Source organism: Ostrinia nubilalis, chromosome 30 (genome assembly GCF_963855985.1).
Source record: "Ostrinia nubilalis chromosome 30, ilOstNubi1.1, whole genome shotgun sequence".
NCBI classification, from domain to species: domain Eukaryota; kingdom Metazoa; phylum Arthropoda; class Insecta; order Lepidoptera; family Crambidae; genus Ostrinia; species Ostrinia nubilalis.
The window spans coordinates 1,264,252-1,281,102 of record NC_087117.1 but is presented as its reverse complement, the minus strand read 5'-3'; the positions used below and the strand labels follow the sequence as shown (position 1 = coordinate 1,281,102).

Sequence of the window (16,851 nt, the reverse complement as noted above, 5' to 3'; positions counted from 1 at the left end):
GCAAAATGGGCCCCCTCAAATCACAATGGGAAGGTTTGGCAGCACAGCACCTATAATGGCGGAAGATTGTGTTGTGTAGAGGCGAGTCCGCGAATTTAAAGAGCAGCGCACAAGTAACTGAACTCGACGCAAAACGCGATGATGTAAATCCCGTCCATCTGCCGCCATTCACTATAATTATGTTGGCGGCGGGTACTCTCAATGTGCGAGGAGTTTGCCGCGAAGATGGGCTATGTAAGCCATCTTCGGGCGCACCAGCGCCGCTAAGATAGCTAAGTCATCATGACCGAAATCGGTCGGATGAATCATCGTCATCAGTAGGAATCAAAGGCAGGCATAGCTGCAAGTCTCGGATCAAGTCCAATGCTTGATCTTATTTTTTTGATTGAATTATGGATTTTTTGGATTATCCGTGTCAATGGGTTTAAATAAACCGTTTTGTCATGTAGCAAAGGTCTGAGATTTTTCTTGTCAGTTCGCACTCATGTATTACCGGACCTTATAAGCGGAGAACACTTTGAGGGAGGTACTTTGTTGCCTTCCAGAGGTTGTGGTTCCCATTTGCATTCCGAGACATATTTGCCAATCTCTGTGTGAGTGATTCGCTTAAAGTATAGTCCAATAGTGTGGGTTGTCTGCCAGACGAAGGCGGGTATTTTTTTCTTGACAGCAAGAGGGACCGGCGCCTCTCGCGATCAAATTATTTACTAGACCAAGCAGCAACTGGAATAATGTACTTAATTAACTGTTACTACTGCGAAAAAATTATGCCAACCACATAATTTACATTAACTCAGACAGTCAGGCCGCTCTGATGGCCTTAAACTCCAACTTAATCACCTCAAAGTTGGTAGAAAACTGCATGAGTCGACTGAATACCCTAGGAGAACGTAACAGAGTAACGCTGAGATGGGTTCCAGGCCCAGGTCACGTGGGATTCGTGGGCAATGAAAATGCCGACGAACTGGCCAGAGCGGGAGCGGAGGGAACACAATATGGTCCAGAACCCTTTTGTGGCATTCCCAAAAGTCTCGCTCGAATGACCCTGAAGAACATCTATTTAAACAAATCCTTTAAGGCATGGTCAGACACGCCAGGATTAACTTATTTCAAAGCTCTCATAAAAGCCTATGACCCAAAATGCTCTAAGCAGATTATAGGACTGAGTAGGATCAAAATGCGCATCTTAGTTCGAGCCCTCACTGGACACTGCAGCTTAAACAAGCACTTGTCCATTATGGGACTGTCCGAATCAAGAACGTGCAGGATGTGCCAAGAGGCAGATGAAACGCCACTACAAATTCTCACGGACTGCGGACCTTTGATGCGCAAGCGGAGCTTACACCTGGGCAAACACATCCTAAGCCCACAAGATGTAAAACATATCGCCCCCCAAAACATACTGCAATTCCTAATGGATGCAGGACTCGGAGGCGAACTGTAAGGAAAATAACGCCGCTCACAATAGATCGGTACCGGTCGCAGTGATACTAGGACTTTATTGAACTAGAATAGACGCTCAACTCAATAAAGAAATAGTTCTTCTGCGTTCGAAACACAAATTAGTACAGTATAGAAGAGGAATAAATTGCAAATAGTTGGTACAGTATCAGTATCGGCGCGCCGACAGCCGGTCGTCGGCGGCGGCGGCGTGAAAAAATTCGCGGCGGCGGCGGCGCGCCGGCGTGGCGCCCACCTCTAGTTGTATACAGGCATATGAAGCTTTCCACTGTGGATCTTATTTAATTGTAATAGATGCTATTTTTCAATAAAAATGTAGGTAACTCTTGACGTGCTGTCACTCTAATTCGATGTTTTATATGCTATCATGGGCCATTGCACCGTCAATCGACTGATCTTGTAAACGATTGCAACTTTTGACACCACTATTGTTCATGTTGTAATTTATTTTAATCTAAATAAAGTATGAAACACTCATTCATGAAATGCAATAATCACATTTAGACTTTGATTGAGTTTTTTGATTCGTCCTAGTTAAAATAACCAATGATCAAATTTGACAGATGTCAAATGACAAGTGGTTAAATATCAGAAAAAAATGTTTTTCGAATAATGGTTAGTTTGACTTTTAGTACATTTTTTAACTATTTGTTTACATTTTATATTTAATATTTAACCATTAGTAAGTACTTATTATTATTCTGTGCCATTAGTAGCAAAATTTAACAATTAGTTATTTTAACTAAGAATCAAAAAACTGGGCTTTAAGGTTTGTTCGCACTGACTAACGAGTTATGCGTTAGATTTATTTTATTTTTTTTCTCGTAAATGCATCAATGTTGGCAGTTTGGCAGAACGTCAATTTTTCAGCGCCAAATGTACCTACCTAATTCATAAATCACGCTTTTCTATAAATCTATTCAATTACGCAATAGTACGTCTACCCCGTGTTTGTATACAATGTACAACATCACAATAAGCTAAATATTATAGCATCTTATGTACCTTGTAATAGGTATTATTTTATTTATAGGTATTTTATAGGTGCTATACAGGTAGTTTGGTAAATGGGTATATTATTATGAGCCGACACTAGCTTATATAAAAATATTTTGTATGAAAATTTAAAAAAATTAAATGATGATATCAAATTTCTGACTTCACCATATCATTTATATGACCATGTTAACATGGGCTAGTGTCGGCTCATATACCCATTCACCTAACACCCTGTATACTGTACGAACAAAGAAACTATTTTGGTGAGGCATGCGACGTGAGTCATCGTCATTGATGATGAACATCGGGTGATATTATACCCATCACTGTTGTGACGATCTTACCTAGGCATTATTAGGTAATATTGAATGTAATGTAGTGTAAGTGGTAAGTGTGTGATATTTTTTCTCGCTGCTTCACTTGCGTGAATTTCTACAACTAAATTTTGGATTTGATGCTCATCATCATCATCATCTCAGCCATAGGACGTCTATAGATACTGCTGAAAATAGGCCTCCCCCAATGCTTTCCATGTTGCCCGGTTGGTAGCGGCCTGCGTCCAGCGCCTTCCTGCTACCTTTACGATGTCGTTGGTCCATCTTGGGGGTGGACATCCCTTACGTCTCACACTGCGTTTTCTGATACGTGGCCTCCACTCCAGAACCTTGCTGCCCCATCGGCTGTCCGTTCTGCGTAGGGGAGGTGAGCCCAAAGCGGGTATACCGCCCAAAGCGGGTAGCCTTCGTTATTCACGTATACAAGCCGATTGTGCACATTTGTGCGTTTCGAGGCAACGCCCGAACTCGTTTCGACACGAATCAGTTTAACCGAAACATCGGCGACGCGCGGCGGAGCTTCGAGACGCGAATGTTTTTATTTGCCTGTTTCACAAAAAAATATCAAGGTATGTGATTATGAATTATTTCATTCTGTTTAAAGTTGTGTTCAATCTGTTACTTGTGTATTATTCTGCATTAAAACAGCGTAGATTTCTTATTGTTTGAGCAACATTTCTGATAAAGATTTTGAGATTATTTTACAAAACGTGAAAAAGTATCTTTTGGGCAAAGCGGGTATGGGTAAAACGGGTAACTGCTTTTTATTCTTATTCTAATTATATATGAATACAAAAATGGTAGTTTCTTATATTTTTGTTTTGACGTACTTTAAGTGTCAATGCGATATAATCCCACAATATATTGGCTTTCATTTCATATTTAATCATGGTATTTGTTAAGTAAATCCATCATTTATTGATAACATTTTTTGCAGATGGTTCAAAAATATAAAAGAAAGAGCAAACAAGCTGCTGCTGGAGCAGATTGGTGTAAAGCCTTTGCAAAGAGACATCCCCACCTTAACATTAAGAAAGCCAGAGCCAACGTCAGTAACTCGCCTTACCCAGTCTCGACCCGTTTTGCCCCAGGGGCCATACCCGTTTTGGGCACCCCCTGCGGGCAAACCGGGTAAAATGACCGACTGATTAGTTCTTAAATTCTTGAAGTGATTTGTTACAAGAGAAGTGATTTTTAGTTTTTATTACAAAGTTTAAAACATACTTGTACGAATTATTAAAAATAAATAACTTGGCAACTGCAGTAACGTCTTTTTTATTGACACAAACCTTAAGTTACCCGCTTTGGGCCCATCTCCCCTACTATGTGCCCCGCCCATTGCCACTTCAGCTTGCTAATCCGTCGGGCTATGTCAGCGACTTTAGTTCGTTTACGGATCTCCTCATTTCTGATATAAAATCAGTTAGTCAACGATTATTATTATCTACAAACTTCAGAATGTTAGGTTTACATACTCGTATAATTTTCAGAAACACTAATCCATAAATGAATCATACAGATACAATACTTACCTAAGTAGGGAAATCAATAAATATTAACTATTTTCCTTTCCGTTCGGGTATTTTATGTTTTTATGTGTATTTGTTGACGCAAATAAATTGTTGACATATTTGTTAAAATCATTGATGAGTGTGTTCTGATGAAAGAATGTAAGCGAGAGTGTAATAAATATCTTTTTGCTCGCGACTTCGCCTGCGAATTTCGATGTCACTGAGAGCTTTACGCTGAACTGTTTTCGATAAAATCTACACTAATATTATAAAGGGGAAAGATGTGATCGTTTGTTTCTATTGAATAGGCTCCAAAACTACTGGATTTATTATAAAAAAATATTTTACCAGTAGAATCCTACGACATTATTTCCAACTAGCGGTCGCCCGAGACTTCGTACGCGTGGATCCCGTTTTACCCCCTTGGGGTGGAGTCTCGTAAAATCCTTTCTTAGCGGATGCCTGCGTCAAAACATCTACCTGCATGCCAAATTTCAGCCCGATCCGTCCAGTGGTTTGGGATGTGCGTTAGATCACTATGTCAGTCAGTCAGTCACCTTTGAGATTTTAGATGGACATAATAACTTAGGTACGAATTCCGCCGACTCCTCAAATAATGGCCTCATATTTATTCCTTTAGTAACAAGTAAAGATTGTTTCAATACAATTTACATCACGGCCTTGTTTTATCGCGCGATACAGACTTTCTGTGGCACAGAAAGAAGTGAGTAACTCCATAATTTATTCGATGAATTTTATTGAATCAAGTGACAATAGTCCAACGGTGTCGTCAATCGGCATCAGACTGCCGATTCGAGATTCGAGGGTAGCAAGTTCGATTCACGTGGATTTAATGTGATTAATTTTAAAGTTTGATACCTTTTCAGTCATTTAGCTCCTTCATTGAAACGAAGAGAAGTCGATTTTTTTAAAACTACTATCTATAGATATTCGTCTGATTAAATTCTTTGCGGATTCCAGGACTGGTTGGGTTTCTTTGGAAGCCAAGCTGTAGATCCTTTCTTTAAAGGAGTTCCAGGGATGGGTGAGATGTAGGATTAGTCCCGTACGCGTAAATACATATTTAGCTTGTACAAAGGGCCCTTTTCAGGGCACCAAATAGGTACCTGGGTGAATATCCCAAACACGTTTTTTACGCGGCGGAGCTGAGAATCGATGGGAGAAATGTAACTAGAGCGATGATTTTTTTTCTGTATATAGTTTAAACAGCGTTTTGCACGATAGCAAAGTCTTCAGGACAATAGCTAGTTATTTTATGTGCTAAAAAAAATTTCAAAGACCCAAAATCTAATAGCGGTGGCGCGTCCTAACTCTATTTCTACTCATAAATGGTGTTATTCCTTCTTTCTCGGGGATTCTAGTAATTTAAGAATAGTATAGCCATAAAATACATTAAATAAGACTTCCAAATGATATGAAAGAAATGTGATATTTCATATTTTAAGAGTTTTAAATGGCCTTTCAAAACTGTCCCACGAAAAAACGCAATTACAGTGGCTCAATTTCGACACTCTCTTACTTCTCCAAAGAAGCTTTGAGAGACGTAGAGTTCTTCTTCCCTGCATCACTCAGCTGTGTCCTCCTGATCGGGCTATAAAGACTTGCGACTTGTGGTATTGTTTTTCCAGCAGACCCGTAAATGTTTGTATCAGCGGCACAGGAATACAAAATTTTTCAATTTCGGTGACAAGTGTATGATTGAAAGCTACTTACTTAGATGCTAAACGATTCTTTAACATGATTAAAGTTTGGTATTTTGTTGTATCTGCATACAGAAATTATTGATCAGAATTATAGTTTTCTTTATAATTTGAATTTTGTAACAAATTTTTAATTTCGGTGGCGCAATTTCGGTGGCTCCGGTGGCGAATCTATTGCAAGAATTGGTCTTATTGGCTCTGGAGCATTGTACCTAGGTCTACTAAGGTCTCGGTCATAACTACAATATCGTCAGTTAATCGAAGTTGTGTGATGTACTCGCCGTATCTTGATACTGAGCTCGGTCTAGCTCTGAAGCTTGAAAACCTCTAAGTGGGAGGTAGTAAAGACTAAGAGATTATGGTGTCTCCAACTCTGAACCCTCGCAGCAATCAGATAAGTTTCGAGTTCTGATCTTGGGGGAGGGCTGATATGATGAAGTTTTCATACAAATACTTCAGAAGTTGCATGTATCGACAGTCAATTTGACGCCATTAAAGAGACTGTAGCACAGCCCAGGTCTTGACCGAATCGAAGAAGATACAAAAAGGCCAATAATAATGACTGATTATAGTCCTCAGTCTTCTGCATAATTTGACGCAGCATTAAATATGTACGTAGTATTACGAACGTCTTTTCGAAAATGAGGTTGTCTGGGAGACTGGATGTTGGATAGCGAGAGTGTCATATTTCAGGAAAAAGCGGTAAAGCCCGAAGCAGGAGGCCTCACCTGACTCTGGACCATCGCCAACGTCCATTCCATTCCAGTCTCTACCACCACCACCATGTCTTATTTTTTGGTTTATCGGCCAATAAACATGGTGGTATTTAAGGGAACTTTAGTACTAGCATTCCATCTGATTTCATAAGCTCAGTTGTGATTTCATTATCTCCTGGTACATACCTTGTTGTTTTTAATAGGGCATTCTAGGATATCTTCGCTAAAGTGTCGGAATAATCTCGATCTTCAGCCTAATTACTAGTAGTGCTTCTTAATCTCCCCTAGCAGCTTAAGCATTTACCAAAATGGTTCTGCTATCCTCGTTATTCATGTTGGTATATTCAATTTGGTCCTCGCAAATACATACTTTCGATTTATTACAAAAAATCGTCTCTATAATACACTTTGTATCAGCATGAGGACTTGGATTGTAACACTGCCCAAGTCTCAATCGAATCGAAGGCCTTCTCATAGTCCACGAACGCCAAGCATAGTGGCAAGTTATACTCCTCAGTCTTCTGTATAACCTGCCGCAGCGTATGGATGTGGTCTATGGTACTATAACCTTTTCGGAATCCGGCTTGTTCGGGAGGCTGGAAGTCATCGAACCTACGCGCGAGACGGTTCGTGATGACTCTCGAAAACAGTTTGTAGACATGACTCAGAAGCGAGATGGGTCTGTAATTCTTCAGCAAGGTCTTATCACCTTTCTTGAAGAAGAGCACCACCACGCTTCTGTTCCATGCTTCTGGCGTAGTTCCCTGGAGTAGGACGGAGTTAAAGAGTCTCTGAAGGACTTTCAGTTTTACGTATTAGCAAGCTGAAGTGGCAATGGGCAGGGCACATAGTACGCAGAACTGACGGCCGATGGGGCAGAAAGGTTCTGGAATGGAGGCCGCGTACCGGAAAACGCAGCGTGGGACGTCCACCTACAAGGTGGACCGACGACATCGTAAAGGTAGCAGGGAAGCGCTGGACGCAGGCCGCTACCAATCGATCAACATGGAAAGCATTGGGGGAGGCCTATGTTCAGCAGTGGACGTCCTGTGGCTGAAATGATGATGATGATGATGATGAGGACTTGGATAGCTATTTATACATCGATACTAAGCAGAATCTTAAAAACAGATGAGAATAGTTCTGAAACAGCTAAAATTTCCCTAGTCTCGTAGGTTGCAATCTATTCTGCCACTCGAGCTGAAAATTCGTGGGGTTTTGGAGCTGGATTGGCACTGGTCGTGGCTTAGGCTTCATCAGTCGACATCTTTTGAGCATCTTTTATTCGGCATTCTTCTATTTCGGTGATCACTTCTTCTTCTTCCTCGGTCCTTCACTGATGAGGATCGCGACCGCAGATAGTGTTCCTCCATAGACTGCGGTCATAAGCTGTGTGGTGATCGGAGAATGCACATGTGATTAAATTGCCTGTTCGTCTAAAAATGATTACTACATTTTGATTTTTGCAGTACTATTAGGGTGCAGCTCAGTACGCTTTTACAGTTCTGGCTTTTACATTGCTAGGCCTTCTCTCTCTATGAGGCTGGCTGGATTTAGTCCTCCGTTTCTTAATTGTACTACTTTCATTTAGCTCATTGTCGCTAGGTTAGGTTAGGTTAGGTTACAAATATGTAATGTGTTAGTTCAGTAGCTGGTATAGATCTAGAAATATCTTCATACTTAATCTCCAGTTCGCATGGTCTTTAGCGAATAATTAGTTACGTAATTCTGAGTGTAGGATTGATACCAATCCTACGATACCATCAAGAAAACTTGGCTAGCCTGGACCAATATTTTTACTTATGGAAGATAAACCTAACACCAACCTGGGGCAGTTGGTCGCCCTCCCGGGACTAGAGTTGGTTTCTGGGTTTGAGGGTCATGTATGATGTCTTTGTGATGAGTCTAGAATAACGGGGCTGTTGGCGGCTAGAGCCAAAAAGTTTTGGATTTGTTCTCTATGGAGGGATTTTGCCGTTATCACCATGCTTAGCAGGCTGGTTGGTAGTTCCAGTATGGTAGTATAATACCTGGAAAGATGCTGCAGCCCACCCTCCAGTATTTTGATTGCTTAGTCGGCTCTTACGACTCACATGGGAAGATCTGATGCTTTTTTAGGGTCACAACATAGGCCTGAATATTGTTTTTAATTTTAAACATCTTTACTGGATAATAATACTTAATTGATTACAAATAAATAAGTAATTTGAGACAATCATCCATAACATTCCGAATTCCGCTGTATAAATAAATTTCGGTGCATTGATTCTTAATTCCGGTGGCTCAAATACAATTTCGGTGGCTCTTGATAATTTCAAATTAACATATCTCGAGAAGTATTAATAATATTTTGATCTCTACCATATCATTGAATAATACAAGTTATTTACTATTATTTCTGCCACAAAAAAGTTTTGGAAAGTGGAAATTAAAATTCGCCACCGGAATTAGGCAAAAAACGAGTTTGTTGATATTCACCCACCTACGTCCCAAATATAGCTTGCCCTACCACCACTTCGGGACAACATATTAGCTGGTGCTGAGAAATGTCCGCCATTTCTCTTCCATTCATTCTTTCAGAAACTCTAGTCATCTTTATTTATTAATTTCCTTTACTTGCTGTATAACGGGACTATTCCTACCTCTCGTTCCCACCGCTGCAACTCCTGTGTAGCCAGTATCTACAGCTTGACGCCAATAACCCAACCAGTGAAGGTCAGGTTTTTCCCGGGGGAAAGTTAAACTGTCATTGGACCCGCAACGAAATTGATCAGAAAAATACGAGGAGTTTACTGCATAGTAACCTCTTCTTTCCGTGCCTCTTCCCATTATTTGGGGTTGGCCCTCCTCGTTCTCATGCGCCAGATCGCTCGATCCTGGGTTGTCTCTTCGTTCAGCTGGGCCTGTTTCAAATTCTTTGATATAGTGGAGTGGTGGAGTTTGCTGCATAGTAACAATTTAAAATATTATCGAGTTATCAACATTAAAAATCTGCGGCCTATCAGCCTACGAAAACGTCCAAAACATGTGGACAGACGGCGTCTGTCAAACTTGTTATCGGCTTCCGAAATCCGACTTCCTAGCGATCATGCGCGTGCGCCGCTCTCTCAGCTGATGGCCGCGTGTTCGGTAGGGCGACCATGGGGTAGGCGAGAGTCGGGACTGGTCCTGCTTCTAGTAGTATTGTAATTGAATATTATTTTCGTTAATAAAAAAATTTTGACGTTTACAGCTGAGGGCCGCTTGATCGGTAGAGCGACCAAGCAGGCGAGAGTCGGGACTGGTCCCGTTCTTAGAATTATTTTTACGATAGTTTTTTATTATTAATGAATGAAATTCTTTTTTACTGTTCAAAGTTACCCATGACTGTATTCGTAAATATAGATTTAAAAAGCCAGCTCTGCTTAGTTTGGGGCTTGGTGCCACCGTGTTAAAACGTCCAAAGATGAACCTATAAAAAAAACAACTAAATCACGCAAAATTTCTCCCTGGGACAGTTTCGTCTAAATTGATAAATCTTTTAGAAATAAAAATCTTTTCTTGCGCAAAGATAAAATAGTTACTCGTGAGGAAATGCAGCTAGCATCCTCGCCTCAATGCCTCGTGGACACGAATTTTGTTTTTGAATCAGTAGGATAGATTTCATTTATTTTATTTTTGTGTTGTAGTTGTTTGTACATAATGTTTAAAACTTTTGGCATATCCAATTCTATTCAATCAAATTTAACAATATTTATTCACCGTGATGTCTCCTCATTATTAAACATGTCACAGATCGTAAAATCCCAAAATACCTCTCCCAAAACTGAACAAGGGCAACGCAATAATGTCCACGCTAACAAAGGACACGCCCCTGACCCGTTTCCACCCAGTCAATAAACTCCCTCTTTATCCCACACATTCCTCAAGCATGGTCGCCCCAAGTTTATTCATATCAGCGTATAACATGCGCGCGCGTCTATATAAGCCGTGCGCGCGCTGCTCGAGGTTTAGTTCGCGCGATCGCCGCAGTAACACACGCGTTCTTACAGATATGGCCGCAATCGACATGCTGGCCTCGGAACAAATGTTTTACGGCCACAGCCCGCCAGCTGGCTTCCTCGCCGACTACACACCACCAGTCAGAAGACCAACGAAACTGACGTCTCGAGGATATTCGGCGCCATGTTTGACAGCTGCCGCTCTCAAACCAGTCCAGTTGAGCCTTAAAACAGCTACGCGGTCTTGCATCAGAATGCCGACGGAAAAGAAGAAGAAGAAGGTGGTTTTTGCCGATGATCGAGGGTTAGCGTTGGAACAAGTGAAGTTTATGACGGAGCCGTCGCATGTGCCGCCGTATTGGGCTCTAAAAGTGGTGGCGAGTCCTCCACAGGAACGAAAACCGCCTCCTCAACCGGCGGTGGATCTATGGGAAGCCAGGTTCGTTCAGCCAGCGTCAGATTATGTGGAATTCCGGAGGAGGATCACGGAAGACTGTGTTGCATTGGAGAATGTGATAGTGAAACAGAATGAATGTGCCGTAGACGGGACAGTGAAAGTTAAGAACTTGGATTTTCTCAAAGAAGTGTTTGTCAGAACCACCTCTGATGGATGGACGACGAGTGAGGACACTTTCTGTGCGTTCGTGGAATCAGGGCCTCTGAACAAGAACGGCGCGTCTCTGTATGATACTTTTGGGTTCAGATTACAGCTGCCAATCCATTCTAGACGGCTGGATTTCTGCGTGTGCTTCAAATGCAAAGGGGAGGAGTACTGGGACAACAATAAGGGACAGAACTACACGATAGAGAAGTCTTCAGTCAGGAACTTGCCAGCCGTTTCTACTGCTAGAATAAAGTTTGGAAACTCTTGGATCGCGCGGTCAGATGGAAATGGAAGTGTGCCGTACTGGTGAAATTAATTTGTCCAATGTTGGTCCAGAATTCCAAATATGTTGGTTTATTTGTGATTGTTAGTGCCATACCGTTGTGTGTGCCAAAGGATACACTTCAGTAAGTCGGGACTTGGAATTTATTTCTTACATTCGAGCCGAGTGCTCAAACGGTGCTGATTCGATCAGGTTCTGATACAACCTGATAAAAACGGTAGCTAGATTAATTTGCATGGTAACTAATGTAGGTATGTATAAAAACAGCATGCGAATACTAGCATTGAGAATACGAAAGTCTATCTTATGTTATATTCATTTAAGGGTCATACTCGAGTACGAAAACAACGCTGTTTGCCAAAATCGAGAAATTATTTTGAAGTACGAGTATTCTCGAATATAATTTTAATGATATTTATTTCTGAGATAACTACAAATGTCTGTTAACTGAGACAGTGATAGATAAATTATACGTTCACTGACTCAACTCATTGTCATGTTTATTTATTTGTTAACTATACACATCAGCTACGTGATAATGTACTTATATTATAAGTTGCTAATTCACTTACAGGGACTATTTATACTTAATTAACAATCGGAACAAACATTTCAATGTCGTTAACAAATTATTACTTATTACCCGACTACGCCAGAAGGAGGGTCATGTTTTTATTATTCTCAATTTTGGCAAACATACCGTTTGTTAGTGAGAAAAAATGTAAATAATATTTAAGACTGAGATTAATTTCTGTTAATTTGGTTAAATGTTAAGGTGATCGCAATCTATAGGTCTGCTATTATTAATTATATTTGATTATACATGCCGTCGATAAATTAAGTCGAATATATAATTATAATTATTATTTATAAATCAATTATAATTGTAATATATTTCACTTAATATTCATAAATGAATTTATCTGATAATGAAGAAAGTAAAAGTATACAAGCAGTATTGTCCTAATTTAGGCAATATTGCCACTATATTGTCCTTCTAATTTAGGCAATATTGCCACTATATTGTCCTTCTAATTTAGGCGATATTGGCACTATATTGTGGTCTTGTATATTTATACTTATTGTCCAATATGTCTTTGATATTTGTACGTGAGTGATGGACAGGTGTGTGTAGGTATATGACGTTTATATACGTCATGTTGCGTCACGTCATATTATTGTCTATACGTCAATATGTGTCATCGTCAATACACATTATTTCACGTATGTGACTGTTGTCTGACGTTTAGTACTCTAATTGTACCTTACTACGGTTAACTATGATTATTTTTGACGGTTTGAAACGTCAAATTCCTAATGTGCCAAACGATGGAGATTATTTTGAGAAAATATTAATTTGATCTAGTCATTTACTGTTATTATGGTCATATTTCCATTTCGAATAATAATAATAGTGATTTAACTAAATACGGCGTAAGGGGATGGCTAATATTGTGTCTTTTATGAAATAAAAATCACTATGTTATATAAAGTTCCTAAGAAAATGACAGGTTTTAAAAACATTGTCATAAAAACTATATTTGAGACACTATTCAGACATGTTCCTAATGAACTTAATAACTTTTTTTTTCTTAATCTAAACTAGCATTTTTGTGTCTATTTCACGCCTATTTCGATATAATGTTACATTGGACCAAGCGTGGAAACCCCTAGTTTCGATTGAAAATTAGTTCTTTTGGTAGCAAATAAAATTCGCGATAAAAACTATCTGTGATAACCCAAAATTAGCAAAGGCCAAGCCACGTGCTTAAAGTATGTAGTAACGAGAGATAAGACAAATTGCCTATTTGTTTGGTAATTATGAAGGTATTCATCTCCTTATCTCCGGAAAGATAACAGAGTTGCAAATACTGACTTTGTAATTGTGTTACCATGAATATTAATTTTAATAAGATCATGTTTAGACTATAAACTATTGCAAATATTTATAAACAATCAGGGAAGGGGCAGGGGCATGTATTACATAGTTGCTGGCTGTTTATCAGGTTATTGGGGTCAAGTAGATCCTGGCTATCAACAGAGCAGTAGGAACAGTTTTTCATCTAAAAGTTACTTAATTTTATAAAAATAAATAAAATAATAATAATAATAATGTTTTCTCCAAATGATCTCCTATTAATTTGAGATTAGAATATTGCTCAAGAATGTAAAAAAAATCAGTAAGAGTTAATTAAATTGAAGAGATAGCTAGCTAATGTGAAAGATGAACGAACATTCTTATGTAGTACGTTGTACATAATATTAATATTGTTTCTGTATTAAAATTCTTATTTTACTAAACTTTCTGCTCTATACGCAGCAAATTACAGTTTCGAATATTGTTTTTTAAATAAATATTTATTCATTATCTTTTGATTCTTTTTGAGGCTTATAGCGATGCTTTAATTAACTCTTACTGGAACACTATACTCTGTATCTGTGCTATTTCAATGTAAACATTTCTGTGCCAATATAGTGTAAGGCTACTACTTTAAACCGAGTCTGAATATAGTGTACACCGCATTTTTGTCATAATATACAAAATTGTGCTAGTGTATTATTTATAATTATTCTGTAACAATAATCACGCTACAGTGAAATGTCATTATAGCGATGGATTTATTTGATAAATATACAAATAAACAGCGAAATTATCTTAAATAACTTATTATTATAATTAGTGTATAAGTAATAATGATTGTAAATTTCCAATAATTGCGTTCCGTTGTTTTTTATACGAATTATTTGAAAAAGATGATGAATGGAAGTAAATTATTTTTGTCGCGAAAGTTTATATTTAAACGAATTATCATTATTTGTAAAGAGGGTTGTATAATGATTTTAATGAAAGAACTGATTAAATGTAAAACATTTATTTTGTAGATAATGATTATGTTTAAGTAAGTATGTTGAGTTGTAATTATTTTCTACGTGAATCAGTTATGACAGATCCCATATTTTTAAATACATTTTTATTAATTAATGCTTTTGTTTCATTATAAAAAGTTTACCCATACCACAGAATAAATATTGGCAAGCTACTGCCCTATACATACACACATGTTAACAGCTGATCAGTCAGTAAAAAAAGTAAAAAAAAAAATCCCCATACAAAGTACTTTTTTTAGTTTTCCCATATAAAAAGCACTAAAATCACACACAACTTTTTATACTATCGCTGCCTCATCGCCTCTGTAGTCTAGTGGTAAGACCACCTGCTTTAGATGTCCCGCCCAAGGGTTCGATTCCCAGTGGGGGCAGATATTTATTTTCAGTTTGGTTGATGGTAGGGCTTCTAGGCTCTAAGTTCGCCTGGCTAGCTATTCTCAGGTTTGGTGTAAAAAATCATTTTTTTTGTATTAGATAGTCCATTTATCGAAGAAAACTATACCTAGGCTATAACATCACGCTGCGACCTATAGAAACAGAGCATCAATGAAAAACTTTGCAAAATACGAGAATAAGAGTATTCAAACAGAATTCAGACAGTGGTTGCGGTGCTTCTTCTCAGCACTTGCCAAATGTTTGTCTCGAAGCGCTGGTAAGGCAAAAAAGAATGAGACATTATTTGACGATATTATGTAAGTATGTAGTTACTAATTTAATTAGTCTACATAAATAAAGATAATTTTGATCTTAAACCTATTTTCACGCGTATGGCACAGCAGTTGATTAATAAGTATGTTAACTGCCTTTGTATAAAATTTACGATGCGAGCTTACTCGAGGAAGCTCAAAATAAGCCCGTTATTTATTACCTATGCAGTAAGGTTCACAATCTGGCCTTAATACTGACCCTACGGCCACGGAAGGGCCTTGCGCTATTTCGGTGCGGATCGACTCACGCGCATGTAACGTGTCTCGTGTGCTAGTGTTGCCGAGATATCGATGGTTTATATCGACAGCTCATCGATAGTTCTTCTGACATGACAGCGTAGTTCACGGTCGCGGTAGTGTGAAAAGCTAAATATTGATAAAATTGGACAATTCTTATCTAAAGTAGTGATTTAACTCTTCATCCAGTGAATCAAGACACAATAGAAATCAATTACTGTGGTCTCATGCGGATGCGACGATGCAACCACTTAGGGTGAGTTGCACCACCTAACTTTGACCGTAACTATGACGATAACCGGTGTTACTGTATGGAGTTCGACAGATTTTTGACGTTTGTCAAAGTTAAAGTAAGATGGTGCAATCCAGCCGGGTTTCATGTGTTAAAAAGCATAAGAGTCCTAACTAAACAATAGGCTTTTTATACTTACCGAGTCAATGTTGCAGTTTTCTTTTGTCTTCAATATCGTGCACTTTCACGAACCCTTCTTAATTACACATTAATATTCACTTCACTGCACTTTAGAACACAAAATAACTCCAGATTCGTACGTAACTGATGTTTACCAAATAACAAAACAGTTCGACCATGCTTTCTGTTCAACTACCCCCCATGGCGACTTAGATACCTACTATAGTTGTCCGTCACTGAACTATGACTGAACCGTCCCAGCTATGACATTGACAGGAGGGCGCTACTATCAATCAATATAGGACAGTACAGGATTATTAGTTCCGATTTTTGCCACTTGAAGTTTCAGAATCGTTTTGCTATAATAAGTAGGTATAATACGACATGGATTCATAATTAAAATTTGTTTTTTTTATAAATGGCCATATTGGTGCACACTATATTCGCCAATGATGGTGTTGAAAAATATTGTGATGTTCTGAGATATCGATACTATTCAACAGGCAACACTAGCGAGTGTGAACTGCGACAGGTTTGTTACGTCGTTACGTCTCGTCAGCTTAGTAAAATTAAAATTGAATACCTACCTACTTACAGATGTTATGAAATGGTTTGCAGAGGTGGAATTGTGTAAAGCAATCGTAATCAATTGACAGTTCATAACGTACGATAAAGTCAGTTAAACAAAGCATTTGACAGAATAATCGTACGTTATGAACTGTCAAATGATAACAATTGCTTTACACAATTCCACCTCTGATTACCTAAAGGTAGTGCTTTTGAATATTTGTATTTTATTAAACTTTCGCAGTTTTATGAAACGAAAGATGCTCGCAAAATGAATGAGCACTCGACTGAAATATTAATATTAATTTGTATTAATTTAAATATGTCGGCCTCAAGCTATCTAATATTGTGCAGCAAGGACATTTATTTCTGAGTTTGTGGTCACGAAAGTAATTTAATACTTAAAGTTGCAAATGACAGATGAATTAT

At 38.6% G+C, this 16,851-nt stretch overlaps 1 protein-coding gene across 1 annotated transcript; it reads left to right on the top strand.

Moving 5' to 3' along the window:
- The first annotated feature begins 10,716 nt into the window (after positions 1–10,716).
- Positions 10,717–14,578, top strand: LOC135086091 (protein phosphatase 1 regulatory subunit 3C). The gene is made up of 2 exons (XM_063980852.1): positions 10,717–12,616; positions 12,651–14,578. The coding sequence occupies exon 1, from the start codon at positions 10,777–10,779 to the stop codon at positions 11,635–11,637; it is 861 nt and encodes a 286-aa protein (XP_063836922.1). The 5' UTR covers positions 10,717–10,776; the 3' UTR covers positions 11,638–12,616; positions 12,651–14,578.
- The last annotated feature ends 2,273 nt before the right edge of the window (positions 14,579–16,851 follow it).